At 39.1% G+C, this 18,860-nt stretch overlaps 1 protein-coding gene across 2 annotated transcripts in view; it reads right to left on the reverse strand.

Moving 5' to 3' along the window:
* The window catches only part of WNT7B (Wnt family member 7B), a 97,172-nt gene that overhangs the window by 12,627 nt on the left and 65,685 nt on the right, over positions 1-18,860 (reverse strand). For both annotated transcript variants that reach the window (XM_065841962.2, XM_065841955.2), the window contains exon 3: positions 1,844-2,115. In XM_065841962.2, the coding sequence (XP_065698034.1) occupies positions 1,844-2,115 (272 nt within the window). The remainder of the gene's footprint in view (positions 1-1,843; positions 2,116-18,860) is intronic.

Here is an 18,860-nt window from a genome sequence, read left to right on the forward strand (position 1 = left end):
GAAGGCTTTAGAAATGTTGAAAGAAATGCATTTGCATGGATGCTGCTACCAGAAATATCTGTAAAAACCCAGACTTCTTTGGTTTGCTTATGTCCCCCTACTTATGAAATTCTGATGAAAAGTAAAAATATAATTTGCTTAATAAGAATCAGCAATATGGTCTAGTGGTTACTGGACTATATTTAGAACTGGGACACCTGGGATCAGTGCCTGGCTCAGATATTGAGCTGCCTTGTCTCCTTGGGCAAGGGATTTCGCTGTTCTCCATTTATGCATCCACTTTCGCTTTTTCGTCTTTCTTTCCCATGTAGACTGTAACATGTTCAAAACAGGACATGCATCAGCATCTCTGTGGGAGTGGCACTGTACCCACCACAGAGGATGGGCAGTTTAGGCAGGGATGATAATGTATCTAGCAGCAATAAATGTTCCCTTGCAAGTTTAACAAGTGATTTCTGTCTTCTTTTGCATCCAAATGCAATGTATGAAGCTGAGGTGAAATGCCCAGGCTAAGAGAAGTGACCAGACCTGGAGCTGGTCTTCCAAGCTACTGGTCTTCCAAGAGCAGCTCATATAGCAGTATGAGGTTCTCACACAGCTGTGGCAGCAAGTTTGGGGAAAAAAGTTTGTTCCCCTCTCAAGGATGTTTTTGTTGTCTGGCTCTTCAGTCAGCTGTCTCCTTCACATCTGGAAACCTCAGTATCAAGCAGCAATGCAGTATCAATCCTGTCTCTACACTTGAGGTTATGACCCATAACTGGTCTCTTTCACCGCATTGAATTTAGATGATCTTTCCATCCCAATGGGTAACTGCCCATGTACCACCTTCAGTTTCAGTGCACAGCCAACAGCAATCCCCAGGAGGTTTTGTTGCATTCACTGGGTATTAATAAGCATTCTCCAAAACAAAGGCAGTGAGATAATTGTAGTGCTTCTGTCACCACTGATTCAGCCATCTCTGCCCATCTCAGCAGCTAGTGCTTGGTGTAGGACTGAAAGCACACACTGTTTTAGAGAAAGTGTCAGTCTAACTTTAGGGGCTAGGTGTGGAGGAGTGGTATATTGGAGTCTCCTACAAACACTGGAGGGTAGAAGCAACATTTTTTTACCTGGGTGAAAACACTTCAAAGAGTATAGTAAAATCTCCCAAGAGAGGTACATATTATGCAGAAATATTTGTTTCACTTTTTAAAGAGCTAGCTTTGAGAGCTATAGGGATTATTATTCAATGGACATAAATAATGTAGCTCTCTGATGTTAATTGTTTCCAGTGCAAGCAACTCAGTCGGAGTTGTAGGCATGAAACTGTTTCTTCTTTCAAAGTGACACTTGTTATATAGCTGTTTGTAGCCTGCCAGTGCAAAACAGACAATTGTGCATTTGTTATTAAGTGTTTATTTCATTAGTGCTGTGGTCAAAGTAGTGTTTTGGTTTGAGATGGAATGAATAACTGCAAGTGCTGTGGGAATTCAGCAATGCAGACACTCAGTTCTGTCCCATCACAAGCCCCAACATCTCTTGCTAGATTTTTGCATAGGAGATGAAAAGCAAAGATTTATCTTTACACCAAACAGCTGCAGCAAAGTCCTCTCTGTTATCAATGGGACTGGAAAGAAGGCTTAAAAAGCAGAAACATTTAGAAGAACATCTATAATACATGGCCAGCTCTGAATAAAGAGTAACAAAACGTTAAACGTCAGATGCCATCAGATAACTTGATGTGGGTGTGGGATAACAGCAGAGAGAAAGGGTAAGTTCTCAGGGAATGCCTCCTGCCACCACACCAGCCTCCCCCCGTCCTCCGGCACACACGTTTCCCCATCCCTCGTCCTTTCTGGAGTACCTTTCTTCCAGCCTCATTGTTGTGCAAGTTCATCAGCCTCCGTGCATTCTTTTTGATTTCTCGGGCATCAACAAACCTCCGGGAGAACTCAATGCCGTATCTGATATCCGCAGAGCAGCCTCCCCACTTCCAGCCCTCCTCCTGGTTGTAGTAGCCCTGTTTCTCTCGGTCACAGCCACAATTGCTGAGGTTGCCCTGGCTGCAGGCGGCCGTGACAGCATGTGCAACCCCGGCAGCAGTAATGGCATAGGTGAACGCAGCTTCCCTGCTTCCTGTGGAGAGAAGCCAAAAGCTGATGGGTTTGCAGAAAGGCAGCACTTACTTACTAAAGAAAGTACACACATTATCTACAGCAAAGGTGTCAAGCAGGGATGCGAGGAGGGCATTCCTTCTGGTGTGTATTTCTCGTTCTTACAGAATTACATATGTAGTTAAAATGTTTGGCTCAACTAGGGCATATTACCCCAGGTCAGCACCAGCCATGTGACAGTCCCATCTAACCCCCTTCACCAGACAATTTGGCAGTAAGTCAGGGCAGTGGTGAGGCAACATAACTTAGTTTTATTTTACACTGTCTTGTTTGCAAGCTGAACTTTATCTGTCTCAGATGAATAATAAACGAGTCACTGGTGGCAGTGCTCACCAGAAAACAATAGTTACCTTTAATCATTGGCAATGCATGGAGAAAGAAAAGCATTCAGACAATATAAGAAATACCAGACCCTTTCAGATGCACAAGAAGGCTAGGGCACAAACGTAGAAGATTATTAATCCACCTTTATAAATGCTCCAGTAGTATCCATTAGTGATGCTAAGTATTGCAAGGGAAGTCTGTAGACATAAGTTAGGTAGATTTCATTTTTTTTTTGCTGACTTCTCTTGCGGACTAGTTTTGCTGTAATGACCCTTTTGCATTCCCACTCTGACTCAAATCTCTGCTCTACCTTGGCTATTGAGCATACAGGTGGTATGGAAGTGCTGTGGCAGCATTATTTCCTCTCCAAAACTAGTGAGATACTGTCATGGAAGCAGTCTTCTTAAAGAGTCTTTTTAGGAAAAAGTTCTTTAAATTTTATTATTATGATGCCACTAGTTTCCAAGGTTCCTCATTCCCAATGCCATGTTATACCTGTTGACATTGAGTATATGAAGAGAGGCAAATTAACCTGCTTTCTTTACTAGACCTTGGTTGGCAGAGTTGCCTGTAGGATGCACATAACCAAAGAGATACAGAGGCAGAAGAATTGAAAGGGATGCTACATCCCATTCCTGTTCTCACCTGAGACCACACTCTGTCACTGACTTAATGTAGGGCTGGATCATGGCCCTTGGTGTTTTGCTGTTCGTATTTATAATGTTCCCCTACAAGTGCCCTTCTCAGTGCTATCATTGTTTTCCTCTGTGTGTTTATCTGGTGATAAACAGACAATCTCGTAATACCGCAGCCAAAGAATACCTGTAAAGAACTTACAGAAAGTTGCTGAAATGCTTTAATAACCACACACAGGGCTTTAATATTGTTAATTGATTTGGGAAAGGGAAAAAAAAAAAAATATATATATATATATATATATATGTGTGTATATATATATATATAAAGCTTGGAAACTACTTTAAATTCTTTATTTAAGATTCAGAGATATCATAGCTGTTCTGGAATGATCATTGCACAGTGTGGAGGTTTTCATGTTTTATGTTTCTTATTTTCATAGGTAGTTTCCTGAAAGGTTACACCACTGCTGGACATGAGAAAGAACCTACAAGAAACAATCATAAACTGGTTTTTTGGTACCATTTACTTGTTTCTCCAAAGCAATAAAAAATAAACTTAAGGTAAGAGAAAAATAAAAGGGTGTTATGTTCTTCAGGTACCAAGAAGGTTAAACTGACATGCATATTATTTGAGTACATTGCGCAATAGAACAACTGACTTTACTTTCAGACACACGAGTGTTTGGTTGGGGTCTACGATGTGTGTAGTCTGGTTTGGTGGTTCCCAAACCGTGGTCAACAGAACACTGGTGGTCCAGGAGGCCATGGTAAAGGGTTCACAGCTAATCCACGGAGCCATATTAAACACTGTTTTAAATAGTGTTTTCAATTAAAAGTTTGAGGATAATGATGCCTGGTGGTCCACAAGAAATTGTGAGGGTTGATAGCAATCCAAAAAAGTTTGGGAACCTCTGTTGTAGTTCCTAGTGTGTTCTCTAAAAATGTGTATTGGTATTCACTCCTCTCTTCTTCACCTGCTAGCTGAAGTCAAAGCCAAGACCTGTGTTTTAAAATGTATCCTGCTGGCTTGCAGGATTTCTTTCTTCACCTCTCTCCAAAAAAAAAAAAAAAAAATCTTTGCTTATTCTATAAATTGAAAGAGTAGAGATATGAGATATAATAGAAACTACATATATAGATACATTTTTCCTTCCTCTTCAGGATAAGAATAAATGAGGGGCAAAATGAGACCCAGGAAAATTTTTGAGTTCAAACACCTTTGAAACACATGTAGAAATGCTTATAAACAAGCAGAAATATATTCCTGCTGGGCAACATAGCAGCTGTGAGCTACAGTTCAGTAGATTTACTCAGAGATTAACCAGACAGAGGTTGCTTACATTGTATGTTTAAACTCAATGTATTCCACAAGTATTCAGAGAAGTTAAGCCATTTTACTGTGGCCACTGTGTCCGTGACCTGTCCATGAGTTTTCACATGGCACTTCCTTTGAGCAGTTCTGTAAAACTAAAGAATATCCTGTATTTATCAACCTTCCACCACCCGTTGTTCCCATTACACTCCTAATTACCTTCAAAAACAAATGAAAACATCTTTCCTGCATCCACTTGAAAGCTATAGCAGTCATGGAATTACCTCAGGTCATGAGATAATACAAAATCGAAGCTTCTCTGGAATTGACTCTGGAAGATACTCTGGAGTCAATACCAATGGAATTGACTCTCTGAAGATATTACTCTTTTGCTTCAATGCAGCTCTAACATAAGAAGGGTTCCGAAATAAGATCTGGCTTGAAAATCAGATTCTTTTTGCAAGTTAAGTTGTCCTGCTAAGACTTAAGTTTTTTGGGGTTTAGGTTTTTTTAACTAGAGGATGTTCCAAAACTTCTCTTGAACTTCAGTGTAAGCATTACCTCAGCAGTTTTCTAAAGTCCTAGGATCAGTAGAGTCTATCAGAAAATGCTGATGGAGGAGGGAGGGGAACTCCTGTGCCCAAATAATGTGTCTGCTGTACACAAAGCTTTCCATTAGCATGTCATCTCTTGGAAACAGTTCTAAGCAAGTCTTTGTTAGATAACTAAAAATATTTAAGTAATTATTTCTGTGATATCTGAATGGAGAACAATAATCTCATTTAATGCAATTTTCTAAGATTTTAAAAACATTTTTGTTCTGCAACGGAACAGAGACAAGTTTTTCCAGGAATACTCATGGAGAAAGTTTATAAATATGAGAAGATTTGGGATTTGGCCCAGCTTTGAAGCTAGTTTGTTGTTTGTTTTTGGTTTTGTTTTTTTCCAGGGAATACCCTAGCCAGGTGATTATTTGGCACTATATATGCTCACTATCCATGTCTCAGGAGAAAAAATCTTGTTTGACTTTTTAATGTTTTCTATCATGTAGACCAGAAATCTGTGGAGATTTTATTTTGGTGGAAAATACATGTTTTTGTGTGACCCTTTAATTCATCCATTTCTCTCTTAGACGTGCCTGCTCTGATGTCAAAAACAGATCTGATTTAATTCCAAAACACAGAATTTCTGTTTTCATGAATAACGTGAATGTTACTCTTTCTGATCTAATAACTGTGTGATCTAAGAATTCCAATAGTGGATCATCACCAGTACTCATTGAAATGAAGCCTTTTGTCTGTGGTGAAGGTGCTGAAAGTCACTTCTTGCGATCTTCTGGGCCATGAGTGAAGTCTTGCCTGTCGTCTGCTGGTCTGAGTTGTTGCCATCTGCTTGAGTTCATTTGCGTTCTGAGGGCTGTATTTTTGAAGTCCTCTAATACCCAGTAATGCAGGCAGTTGCTGCTCAGACAGACAGATATTTGATCATTGCTTCCTAAAATGAGAGATTTCTGGCAGATAGGGTGAGAGGAGCTTATTAATCCATTGTTGGAGTTATGGAGCAGCCTATACTTTACCTCTAATTTAGATGTCATCTCTGACTAAGTTTTAGGCTGCCAGCTGAGCACTAAACTGAGCATGGTCTGATGTGGAAATTATTACAAGTTACATAATTGCTATCCTTTACTACACTCCAGCACACATATATACAGCAACATATTTTCAGGATGTAACCACTATCAGCTGAGAATCATATATGCTAAATACAGATTTTGATCATTTAGCTATGAGTGCAGGGTTAAAGATTTAACTGTTTCATAGTTATTAGCATGGCTTCAATTTTTTTCTGAGTAACTAGATGAGAATATTGTTGTTCCACACATCATTCTGAAATAGCTTGTGTCAGCAGCTACTTGAATAAGACTACCACTGAATGTCAGCTATTACAACTGTAATTTAACTTGAAATATTAAACTGTAGAATGTATGTTTTTTAGCCAGCAATTTGCTAAATCTTGGGTCAACAATGATAGAAAAAGATACTGCACGCTGCTGTTAAACAAAACAAATTCCTCATGTACTTACACAAGACACCAGATTGATTATTTGACACAATACAATATAGGCCAGTGGTAAGAAGAAATTAACCACCGCAGAAGTTTGATTTTTTTGCCAAACCTATCCTTTTCAACAAGTCTTCTTTTGCGAGTGAAAGCTGAGGACACGTTGAGTCATTTTTTTATGGGCAAAACACAATAAATACCTCTAGATGAGTAAACTAGAACTCAAACAACTAAGTAGGGTCAGATGAAGATTTTCACAAACAAGTTTAGTTCCTTTGTAATTTTGTATTTTATTCAAGACACTCATTAGCAATTCTTGAGGAAAATAGTACAGGCTCTTCTCTTTGGGTTCTATCCAAGGGCAACACAAGTCAACGAGAGTTTTCTCGCCGTCTGGAGCAGATCCCTTCTCTATTTGCATTTTCAGTTTAATTAATTTTGGGCTTCTTTGATTATAATCTCAAAGCAGGGATTGGTTTAATTTCTCTATCCCTCTAATTTACTATACCTGATGCTACATGTCGGAACTACAGACCACTGAAATGACTTTATACAAGCAGAAAAAAGCACCATAGAAAAGCAGGGCTGGCAGGACCCTCAGGAGTGTCTCTAATCCATCCCCCAAACCTGACATAGACTAATAACAGAGGTGTCCTTCACAGTAGCTTTTTATTTACCCTGCTCTTAAAGATCTTAAGTGGTGGGGATTCTACAACCTATTCCAGTGCTTTGGGACCCCTATTGGTCCACATTTTACTAATATTAACCTGAAACTGTCTTTCTGAACACAAACTCACTGCTGCTTTCTTTACAGATGCCAAGAACTCATTTCTCCCTTCTTCTAGCAGCAGCCCTTAAATATTCAAAGACTTCTACCCATTTCTAGATGTGTTACACCATTAGTCCTTGCAGAGTGGTTTCAGGATCTTTGCCCCTGCTCTCGCTGGGCTCTCCCAACAGGTTGGTCTGTGCCTTGTGGCGCTGGAGATGTGACAGGGAGCTCTGGCTGAGGCCTTGTCTGCTTGGGGCTAAAGCAGAAGGAGCTCTTCATATGTCTGCTCTGTTTCACTCCTGTTTACTCATGCCAGCATGGTGTTTTCACAGCAGCAGGACATTTTTGACTCTTGTTCAGTTTGCAGTTGTCTTCTGTGCAGCTGCTATCACACCAGATGTTCCCCATCTTGCATTTGTGCAGCTGATTATTCCCACGTATAGATCCCTATGTATTTGTTCTTCTAATTTGCCTCCTCTTTCCTTTTTCTTTTTTCTTTTTTCTTTTCTCTTTTTATTTCCTCTTTTCTCCTCTTTTTCCTTTTTTATTCTTTCTTTCTTCTCTTTTTCCTTTTTTGACTTTTTACTTTTCCTTTTTTCTTTTTCTTCTACTTTTTCATTTTTTCTTTTTCTCTTCTTTCTCCTTTTTTCCTTTTTCTTTTTTCTTTTTACTTTTTCATTTTGTCTTTTTCTTCTTGTTGTTTTTTCCTTTTTCTTTTTTCTTTCTCCTTTTTTCTTTTTTCCTTCTTTTTTCTTTTTTTCTTTTTCCTTTTTCTTTTTCCTTTTACTTTTTTCTTAATTCTTTTTTCTTTCTTCTTTTTCTTTTTTCTCTCTTCTTTTTTCTTTTTTCTTTCTTCTTTTTTCTTTTTCTATTTTCTTTTCCTATTTTCTTTTCCTTTTTTTCCTATTTTTTATTTTTTCTTCTTTTCCAGACCATTTCTCCATGATCATTTTCAATTTTGACCCAAACTTCTTCCAACTACCCTACAGTCCTTCCCAGCCTGTTATCATTTGTAAATTCAAAGAGCAAAGCTTATTCCCCTCGGTCAAGTCAAGAGTATAACACTGACAGGTACCAGATCCAGCATAGGTTACAATGGAAACCTATTTAGTACATCCTTTCATTTTGATAACTGTTTTCCAAGTACGATTCCCAGACAGCGTGTAACCACTTGGCATTTCCTTAGTTTTCTTATGAGAATGTCATATAAAGCAGTGTCAAAAACTTCATTGAAGTCCAAGATACATGATACAAACTGCTGCTTCTCCGCTTCTGAGGCCCTGGGTGGCAAAAGAAGGAAATTGGATTGGTTTAACATGATTTATTCCTGACAGGTCCTTGTTGACTGTCATCTCCTTGTTTTCAGTTATGAGCTTACAAATGGGTTTTTGTTCCCATATGTTTTCGTTTACTGAAGTTAAGCAGATTGGTCCTATAATTCCTTTCTTTTTTTTTTTTTTTTTCCTTTTAGACAGAAGCAATACATTCATCTTTCAAATTCTTCTTAATTAGAATTCTCCACAAGTTTTCAGTGCTAATGGCTGTCAGGACTAATGGCTCTAAAATGGCTTCATTAAATCTTCTGAGATGAGGGATAGCTAACTAGAAAGCATCCAACCTGTCCAAATATTAATACTTCTCTCTATCTAATGCTGAGATGACATTCTTCTGTCAATGATATTAGCTCTATCATAATTTGTAAATGATGATGACATTGTCCTTGGTTTACACTCTCCTGAGGAGTCCACTTTACTGAGTAGCAGACCAGCTTTTTTTTCTTTATCTTCCACTCACTGACAAAGCACTGAGTGAATAATTGCTGTGTACCCTGTTGTCAAAAAAACAGATATAGTCATCCATGGTAATGAGGTTCCTCTTGTAGAACCTGTGCTCAGAAGTGCTCCTGCATGATGAACCGGGTGCAGATTGAATACCTGTTACCTTGGCAGGACTTTCTGGTCAAATCTGGTGGAGTCTTCTGATGGACACATTACTTAGTGTTCCCTTTAGAATATTTTTTTCCCATTTCCTCCCTAAAATATTTTTTTCTACTATGGTCTAATTAAACTAGTCTTGTTTAATTTTATTTCATCCACACAGGTCTGTTTAGCTGGCCTAGAGCTAGAGCAGGAGTTGCACATGATTTCAGTAGCTTTTTCCTAGGCTGCACCTGATGTCTGTTTCCAACTACACTTGGTTGGAATGCAGAACATAGCAGATTTCAAAGCTGAAAGTGTGTAGTGCTGTGACATAATGGTTTATTTTCAGATTCTTCTCTTATTCAGCAATTTTCATCTCTAGACTCCCACCAAGTTTTTATGGTTGGAGGTGCCAGAATTTTGACCAAGAGTTTAAAATCACTCTGTTAACTGGATTTTCTGCTGCTTATGTGGGTTAGTCAAATTTTACTGTAGAATGAGTTGTGTATGAGCCAGATTTATTTCACACTTGCCATTTAGCAGGTCCTTGCTGGCACTATTTATACACTTTTAGAAGTATGTCTATTAAAAAGAGCCATTTACTATGCCTCTGCCTTTCACATTTTTTCAAGCATTTTTCCAATTTCATGGTTATTTTCGAAAGGTTTGGTGGTAATTTCCACAGTGGTTTCTGTAATGAGGCTTCCAACAATTTACAGGGCTTTTTTACTTCATTTACCGCCTAAACATATTCAGTTGACTCCTGGCAACCATGAACAATAGTCAGCATTTCTGTTCCAAAATGAGCGTAATTCTGTTGTGTTTTTGACTGTCTTTTGGCAGCATGTCCCTTGGTGGAGTTTTCTGGGATAGCTCCTGTGAGGTTTGTAAGTTAGCTGTGATCTTTGAAAGGAAGTTTAGACATGCCAAGAGAAATATGAAATCTTGGGGCTCTCCCCTGTAAAACTGTGTTTGTTGTAAAAAACAATCTGTATCTCAGTCTTAACAGAAAATGGGGAAATTGAGTTTTAATCCAAAAGAACCACTGCTTGTTTTTGTCAAGGTTTAATCAGAACATGGTGCTAAGCGTTCATTTAAAGAACGCACAAGAGCACGGCTTGAGAAATACACAGTGCACAAAGCGCAAGGGGGCAGTTCCCAGATACACTGCGTACTATTGAGAAAAGCCTGTGCAGTGTCACAGCTGGCTGTGTTTTCACAATGCTGCTGCTCATACTGTCACAGTAGTATGTGGGAAGCAATAGCTGGAGCAGAGAGATTGTCTCCTGCCTGCTTTCTCTTCTGGACTTAGTGACATCCTGTTGTGGGACTTAATGATTCCCTGCTGAATGTTGTCTGCTTTTTCTTTTCAGTGATGACTAGCGGTTTCACATGTCATAATATGTGAAAGCTCAGCTGGAGGTACCTTGCAGCATACTGGGCTTTTAAATCTTTCCACCCTTTCTCAGAACACATGAACTCCTGAAGGCACCTTGGAGAAACTGGGTCCTAAAGTATGTTAACATCTTTAAATTAAAAGGGGCTATGAGGAATTAGATGTTATATATTCTATTATATTCTAGTCTATTAATTCAACCGCCTCGATCTATTCGCTGTAGCAGTTCTTATGTGTAAGATTCGCCAATGCATTGTGGTCTCTTTTTTTAAGGGCATTTCACAGGGACAAATAAAACAACATTTAAGAAATAGGGAAGGGAATCTATAGCTATGTGGGCATGTATTTTTCTTTTTTTTTTTTTAGGCTTACTCTTGATAGTGTTCTTACACTACAATGTGGCCTGTTAAAGGTTTTTGAGATACCCGCGTGGTGCTCAGCAAGGGAAATGTTGTCCGCTCTGATTTAAGAAATAGAAAATATACTTGCCACATCATCAAAAAACCCCAAACAAACAAAAAACAAAACCCAGCAGAAAAGAAACGTACACTCTGAATCTGTCAGAGAAACAGAGGACAGTGCTACCACATTTTTAAAGAAAATTTGTTTTCAAGTCAGTTTCATGCTCACTTTAGTAGGATACAACAGGGTAGGTTGCTAACAAACCGTTTTAGTCACTGACATTTTCATGCGTGTGGATTGTATAGGCTTGACTATTTAGTCAGTGAATCAGTTCAGAACGGATATTCTCATTGGCTGTCAACAGAGTACACATCCAACCTAAATTATTCTATGATTCTGTGTTTATATTTGATTTTGTTATAGGCTCAATTTCATAAACGCTCTGTCATCCCTGCTACCACACTCGTGAATATTAAGAAGTCATTTCCTTGCAGTATCAAACCTTCTCAGTGGACTCTCTACTGGGTCAGTATTTTAATTAACTCATTTCAATAATTTCAGTGGCCTGACATAACTATGTTGAAGAACAGCTCTTTAAAAATAAATCTGCACTGCCATTTGCATGAAGTCATCTTTTCCTGTGTTATCTTATGCCACTTCTAACCTAGATAACACATCCCTGAGGGCAGTGGTCATGTCTGTATTCTTTTGTAATTCACTGTGTACACCTATGCTTTGCTGTAGAAACATGTTAAATAATAACACCTTTCAAAGGGTTCACTGAATTATGAGTACTTGTAAGCACCAAGCTCCTATACCTGGGCATGTCAAAGTGTCTGAGGGTGAGTGCTGTGGGTGCTGATGTCTGTGTATGCTACAAATGAAATTTCAGCACTTGCTTCAGAATTTCTTGAGGCGGTTTAGCTAAATCATGAATGTTACCTCAATACATTGTGCAGAGCCTATTAATGTGCCATAATTCTTGAATTACAGGTATACTACCTAGCTAAAATTGGTGTCAGACACAAATCTGTTTATGCAAGAGGTAGTCCTCGCCTTAAGAAGCCACATCTTCCAGCTGGAGAGAGCAACAGAAGAGATACAATTACCTCTCTTTCAAAAGGGTTAAGGTTAAGGAATTCATCCATAGGGCAGAAGGACCTGTAAGAGACCAAGCTGTCCTCTTGCTGGATTCTCTTTGTGGGGAGGGCTACCAGGAATTTAGCTGTAGACTTCTTAATGAACAACTGAAACACAAATTCTACCCTGTTTTCAGGTAGGATGCCCATGCAGCTGCATGGAAAGAAAGAACCAGCAGGTCCTGGGACTAGAATTTCTCTCTTGTGCTCTTCCACCTACTGTTCTAGCACAGTATGGAACTGGTCATTACTGCCAAAGCCATAAAGGGATTTGGACACAGCAATTCTCAACACCACCATGCCTGCCAGAGAGGTACATGGTACTCAGAGTCCACTTCTAACATTCTGCATTCACATCTCCTTACATGCCATACTTGCATAGCATTAGATCCACATCCTACCTTTACTTTTAATTTAAAAAAATAACTAATTTAAATGTCTTGCCAGAAGTTTTGCTGAGGTTGCATTTGCTTCTGTTTCAGAGAGATGCTAGATGTTTTCATGTCTCCATTTGGAGCTGATGACATTTCTTGACAACTAGTAAGACATGTGCAACTATGAGCAGGATCTTAAAAGCTGGCTTCTTCAATTTGTCAGTATAGTCTTTTTTCTCATACTCACTTTTTATGTTAGCAAACACAATTTTTTTATATGTATATAAGTATGTATTAATCTAGAAACCTCCTTTTGGAAACATGTAGAAAACATGAGCAGTAGCAAGCAAACCTAGCCCAAGACATTTTGTAGGTATGAGGTACTGGTTTTAGATTAGATGCCAATGTTTACAGTAAAAAGGATTTATTACATTTACAGGACAAGAGCTAGACACCTAGAGCTAGATCTGCAAAGGGATGTTGTCTCTAAAGTCTATCTTTCAGAGATGTTCTGCCACCTAGTATTTTCTGTGTGGCCAGGATAGGAATCCAGCCTTACCAAGCACTGAGAGAGTTAGACACCAAAAATCAAGATTTCCAGAAGCTATCAAGCTGGATGGGGAAGTCCCAAAACTGGGAGTAGAAAATGCGAAGAAAGGAGAGCATCTACACTTATCCCACCATAGAGTTAAGCCAGATTTCCCTGCAGAGAGAGCCTTTCCAATTATGCTGGCAGCAGTCATCTAAGTGTAATTGCCGAGGGTATACAGTGGTTTTAGAAAAGGAGATCCCACCCTTAAAATATTCCACTATCAGTCCATTATCCTGTTTTTTATTCTGACTGGGGAAAAAAAATATTTTGTTGCAGTAAAAGCCAGAAGATAATTTTGTTGGTTTCACTAATTAGGATAAAGACATTCTACTGAACATCATCTAACTTCTTCTAGTGTATTTTTCTAGGTTTTTTTGAGTATCATTTAACTTGATTCTATCACATACAGAATTCTATATAAAACAAAGTATTAATTCTACTTAGTAATGGCATTTGTAAAATAAGGGTTATGAAGAACAGCAGTATCATTTATTAAACTGAATCCTTTATACTAAGCATCTACTTGGTCTAGACAGGACCTCATAAATAAACATTTATTTAATTTATTTGACTGATTTCCAATCTAAATTCAGAGTAATATCATTAAATAGCATAACCATCCATCACATTGTAACTTTTGCTGCAACAGCAGTACAAGAGGAGTATTATGTTAAACAACTATGAAATGGTGATATCTAGAAATACCTTGACCATTCACTACAGGTCATGGAGAAACAGTTCCTGTGTGCCTGAGATAGAACTTCCCAGGCACAGAAATTGTTAAGCTTTCATCTTGTTCAGCGACCCTGCTCTTCAAGGTGGCCTCAAGATATTCCTCAAAACTGTATGGACATAGAAAAAAGTCTATTTCCTGTGCTTGACAAAAAAAAAAAAAGAAGTGTCAAATAGTGTATTAGATTGTTGCCTTTACCTGTAAAACTGTGCACAAGGACATAGCAGAGAGGTTCTTGTTGTATTTGCTGAGAATTGCTGTTGGATTGTCTCCTGGAAGAAAATTCTACATATTGTTCATTAAGGTTGTCTAACAAATCTGTTGCTCACATAAAGTCCTGGCATGGTTTCTGATGCCTGGCAGGACACCTTAGAAGACCAACTCAACACGTCAAATTTCACAAGCAAATCATAACGTGAGCACTATGGCTGGTGACTGACCACTCATTCTTTAGGTGTGAGGGCTTTAATGTGTTTCTCTGGTGCATTCTTGGCAAGATAGGGTTTGACAGGTGAGATATGGTGAGTCTTGATGTGGCTGTTTAGGACGTTACCACTCCTGTGGTAGCAGAAGGACCATGCATCATGGATATATCTTACAGTCCAGCCCAAACCAGCCCTTCCTTGGTGGTAGCAGTGGAGAGGCTGGGTTTGCAGATCATGACTATGAGCCTGCATTCTGCTCTTCTAATTTTGCTGCAGAGATTGTGTCTTCAAGGCGTAGGGCAAACAGCCGGGCACTACCCCCATAAGTCACTGGCATGCCCTGTCAGAGCTCAGATTTTGTGGAAAGCAAATGAAAAAGTTCTGGTGAAAGGACTGGGTTTAAAGTTGCTTTCTAATTCATTTCAATATTTTCCAAATACTCTTGCACTACTTGTGTGGCTGCATTCACATTTATGATACATTTGAGTTGCCTGACATTCTTTCTGGGAGGAGAGCTAGATTCAAATAATGATGTCTGCCCCTCTTGGTGTTTGAAGGATCTTTCCCTGGTAGTCAGGCTTGTAACCCCAGTGAACAAGACACGGCACAAATCACACATATGAAAGAGATTTAAACGAGTAAAGAGCTCAGAGGGTTTTGGATAAATACACAAAGTTTAGATTCTGGTCCAAACCTCTCTGGTTTGCAAATTGAGTCTGGAAACATCACAAGAGCACAGATTTTTTTTCAGCTCTGGAGTTTCTGATCCTGATAGGAGTTGGGAAGTGACAAGGTTCACATAAACAAGGAAGAATTAAATTAAGAATTATATTAAGAATGGTGCTGAATCAGTGTTTAATCAGAACGTCTCCAGCTAACCCTACCAGCCAGGTTGTCTTCTGCAGTAGACTACTAGTTGTTATTTCTTTTCTGTGTTGTGCTAAGCTTGTGTTTTGCCAAGTAGTGAACAAACTCACTCCAAGATACTGATTCACACAGGCAAGAGTTTGACAAATGGGTGGATTCTGGCCAGGTGAGTTCAGCTGAAAACACTAAATATTATGAGGATAAAAAGATCAAATTTCTAGCCCACAAAGAGCTTTCATTGTTTTTAAGTGCAATACCCTAAAGCTGAAGGATGAGTTTTAAACAAAGATCAGAAGCAAGATCCATACGTTCTTAAGGTATTCCAACTTCAGACCAGAGTCCAGGCTTTGTGACTAAGAAAACAGGGACAATTCTCTTTCTGCAGTATAAATACATGAGTATTTAAATAGGTAGATTGGTATTAACACCAGTCTTCGAGATACTGCTTACATAAAAGTATGTTTAGAAAACACTAGCAAGTGTCTCTACTGCAAATTTGCCATTAAAACAAGATGTGGGTCTCATTAAATGAGCTTTTCAGCCCCCAGCTTTGTAGCAGCCCGTTTCCAGATCTGAACTTTGAAGCTGACCCCTGTTTTTGTGATGGGCCAAACCAAAAGCCAGATCTGAACACCACTGAACTCTGGGAAAGTTCAAATCTATCGTTTGTGGTTCAGGTTGAGCTCTAATTAAAATAGACCAGTTAGAACATCTTAAAACCAAAACAAAACAAATGTTTCACGTGAAAAGTCTTGGATTAGGCTATATGGTACCAAGTAGTGTTTTTGTCTGTCACATGATGTAATGTTCCTCTGGCTAACACAAAGTGACAGCATGCACGTGCTGCTACATGAGATATTCCATGCAGATCAGACTTTGAATTTGACTTTGAGAAGGACATAATATTCATTGAAATACTTGATTCTGTGTAAAACCCATCAGCAATCTCACTGCCTCTCAGATCTGAAGGTAGTCTGCTGTCTCCCAACTTTCCATGCCCATCCCTCATAGCGTAGTAGTCCAGGGTCTTTTAAAATTAGTGTCTTGCCTTTTTTGAGTGAAGTTTATGCTTCATTTTGTCATAAGTATGTGGAATATTGCTACTAATCCCTGAAAACAAACAAGAAAGTGGCACTGCAAAAATTTCAGTTGTGTAAGAAGGCAGGGAAATCCCAGCTAACTCCTGCTAAGAGCTTCTGTTTATGCTGGAGTTAATATTATAGTGTCTATAATAGAGCAACATGGTTGATCAATGGACAAGAGAAAAGCAAACAAAAGGGAGGGAAGGGGAGGGAAGGGGAGGGGAGGGGAGGGGAGGGGAGGGGAGGGAAGGGAAGGGAAGGGAAGGGAAGGGAAGGGAAGGGAAGGGAAGGGAAGGGAAGGGAAGGGAAGGGAAGGGAAGGGAAGGGAAGGGAAGGGAAGGGAAGGGAAGGGAAGGGAAGGGAAGGGAAGGGAAGGGAAGGGAAGGGAAGGGAAGGGAAGGGAAGGGAAGGGAAGGGAAGGGAAGGGAAGGGAAGGGAAGGGAAGGGAAGGGAAGGGAAGGGAACCTGGTTTCAGCATTACTGAACTACCAAAGTAAAAGAAAATGTGAGCTAGAAGAGGGTCTTTGACATAAAGATTTACTAGAAGCACAGATACAGCTGTAGTATAATCAGTAACCAGCGGTTGCTGTTCCTGTGGACTTTATTCTCTCTGTTTAATATTACATGTAAGTACTGAACATATACATATTTTCTCTTTGTGAAATTTGAGTTTAGGCTCTTTGTGGACAACTGCCTAAAGTTTCCAAACTTTCTCATAATTAGCTAATAATCTCATCAGGCCTATTATATCAAGATTTTTCGGAATTGTCTTTTTCGGGCCTGGACTTGGTTTCTAGAAGAACAAATCCTTCCATGACTTTTCTGTCTTTTGTCTCCGGTTTGGATAAGAAGACCTTAACAGCAACCATTTTTGTTTGAGGATCCCAGAGTACTTCACAGAAGTTTAAGTGGAGGTTAGTCCACATTAATTAAACCTTTAAATTCCCCACTGAAATTACTCATCTTTAGTCTTCAGACAGCGAGGTATGAACTGACTTGCCCAAGGTCACAAGAAAAGTATATGGCCCAGCTAGGAACAGAATCCAAGTCCATTATCTCCTGGTCCATGCTTTAACCATAAAATGATAGTTCTCACATTGAACTAGGAGCCACAGGGTATGTGAAAAATGATAGGAAGGGAATTGTGTTGAGCTTCTCGAGGATGCCTTCCTCTTAGATTGGACAAGGAGAACAAAAAATTATTTTATCTGTTCAGAATGAGTACCTCTCATGTTAAACAATATGCAAACCTTTTCACTCTTTACTCAGAAGAAATTTTTAGTTTAGGCATTTCTTTGCTAGTCAAATTGTAATTAAAATAGCAACCTTTCTAATTAATCTTTGGCTAGCAATATATTAAATTCTGTGGACAGTAACCTTTAAAACACACCAAAACAATAGAAAGCAGTAAAAGACACGTCTATACAAAGGAATAAGATGCTCACAATATTTTTTACTGCATCGGTTTTGTAATGCTCATGAAAGAGTCTTGCCAAGAACCTACATATTACTTTAGAACATTCTTTAAAGCAAGAAGTAGAACAGAATAGGAAAAGAGACTGGCTTATGTTACACATGATAATGCACTGATTTGTAGCAAATCCAGTTGAAAGAATCACATGGTCTTGTGACATTTTGAGATATATGGCAGAAAATACATGCTTATCAACTTGTGCTAATCTTTCTCCAAGTGTGGAGTACCACAAGTGCTTAGGAATGAGAAGCAGTTAGAGAATAAAAACCACTTCACTGTTTAGGAAAGTTCACCACCCTTGCTATGCAGTTAATAAAATATCCCATGTGTTTCTCCTGGGATACTGGCAGAGGCGCTTTTCCAGAATACTGACTTATACATCAAGACTATCCTTCAGAAATGCCCTGACCTCAACCTTCTCCCAGCTGCCTACCATTAATAGCCAGAACTAGCCCAGCTTAATGAAACAGCAATACATAGATGTTCCGTGCTGACAACTTCTGATTTTGGAGCCTGTTCATTGCCATCCACCGTTGCCAATTTTGCCTGCTCCTGGCCCATCTCTTTGTCTTTCCTGCTCTCTTTGCATGCATTTGTAGACCTGCTACGCTCTTTCCCACTTCCTCATGTCTCTAGCCAGGCAGTTGACTGGCTTCCATCGCGGAGATTGAAAACATACTCCATACTAAGTGTAACAGAATAGTATGACCAGCAGGTCCATGTTTCAAACACATTCAATTTATATCACAGCTGAGAATAAACAGCAGAGGAAGCAACTTGGTAGGTTGCTGGAGGTTGTGGCTATCCTTTCTTGTGGAACATGTCTCTGTCACTTACTAAATAGGTGCACCATCTGGTGGTAATTTTGGACTCCCACTTGTTCTTAAATTTCCAAAATGCGGTGGTGAAGTTAAGCTTGTGGTTGGAGCATATTTTTTTTTCCAGTATCTGTCTGAAAGTCATCAGCTAAGACAAATTTTGCAGGTACTACTGGTGAATGAGTACCAAGAATATCTAGGACTTTAAATGAAGATCAGGTTTCCATGTCTCTTATGTAAGGCAAGCAGGTATAAATTCATGAGAGGTATCTCCCTGAGATACATGGAGAGTGGAAAAATTTCATCAACAAACCAAAATTAGATATCAACAAGCTTGATACCTAATTAGGGAGTCTAATCTTCCAGGATAGTCAACAGT

The sequence above is a fragment of the Patagioenas fasciata genome, chromosome 1 (genome assembly GCF_037038585.1).
Source record: "Patagioenas fasciata isolate bPatFas1 chromosome 1, bPatFas1.hap1, whole genome shotgun sequence".
NCBI lineage: Eukaryota > Metazoa > Chordata > Aves > Columbiformes > Columbidae > Patagioenas > Patagioenas fasciata.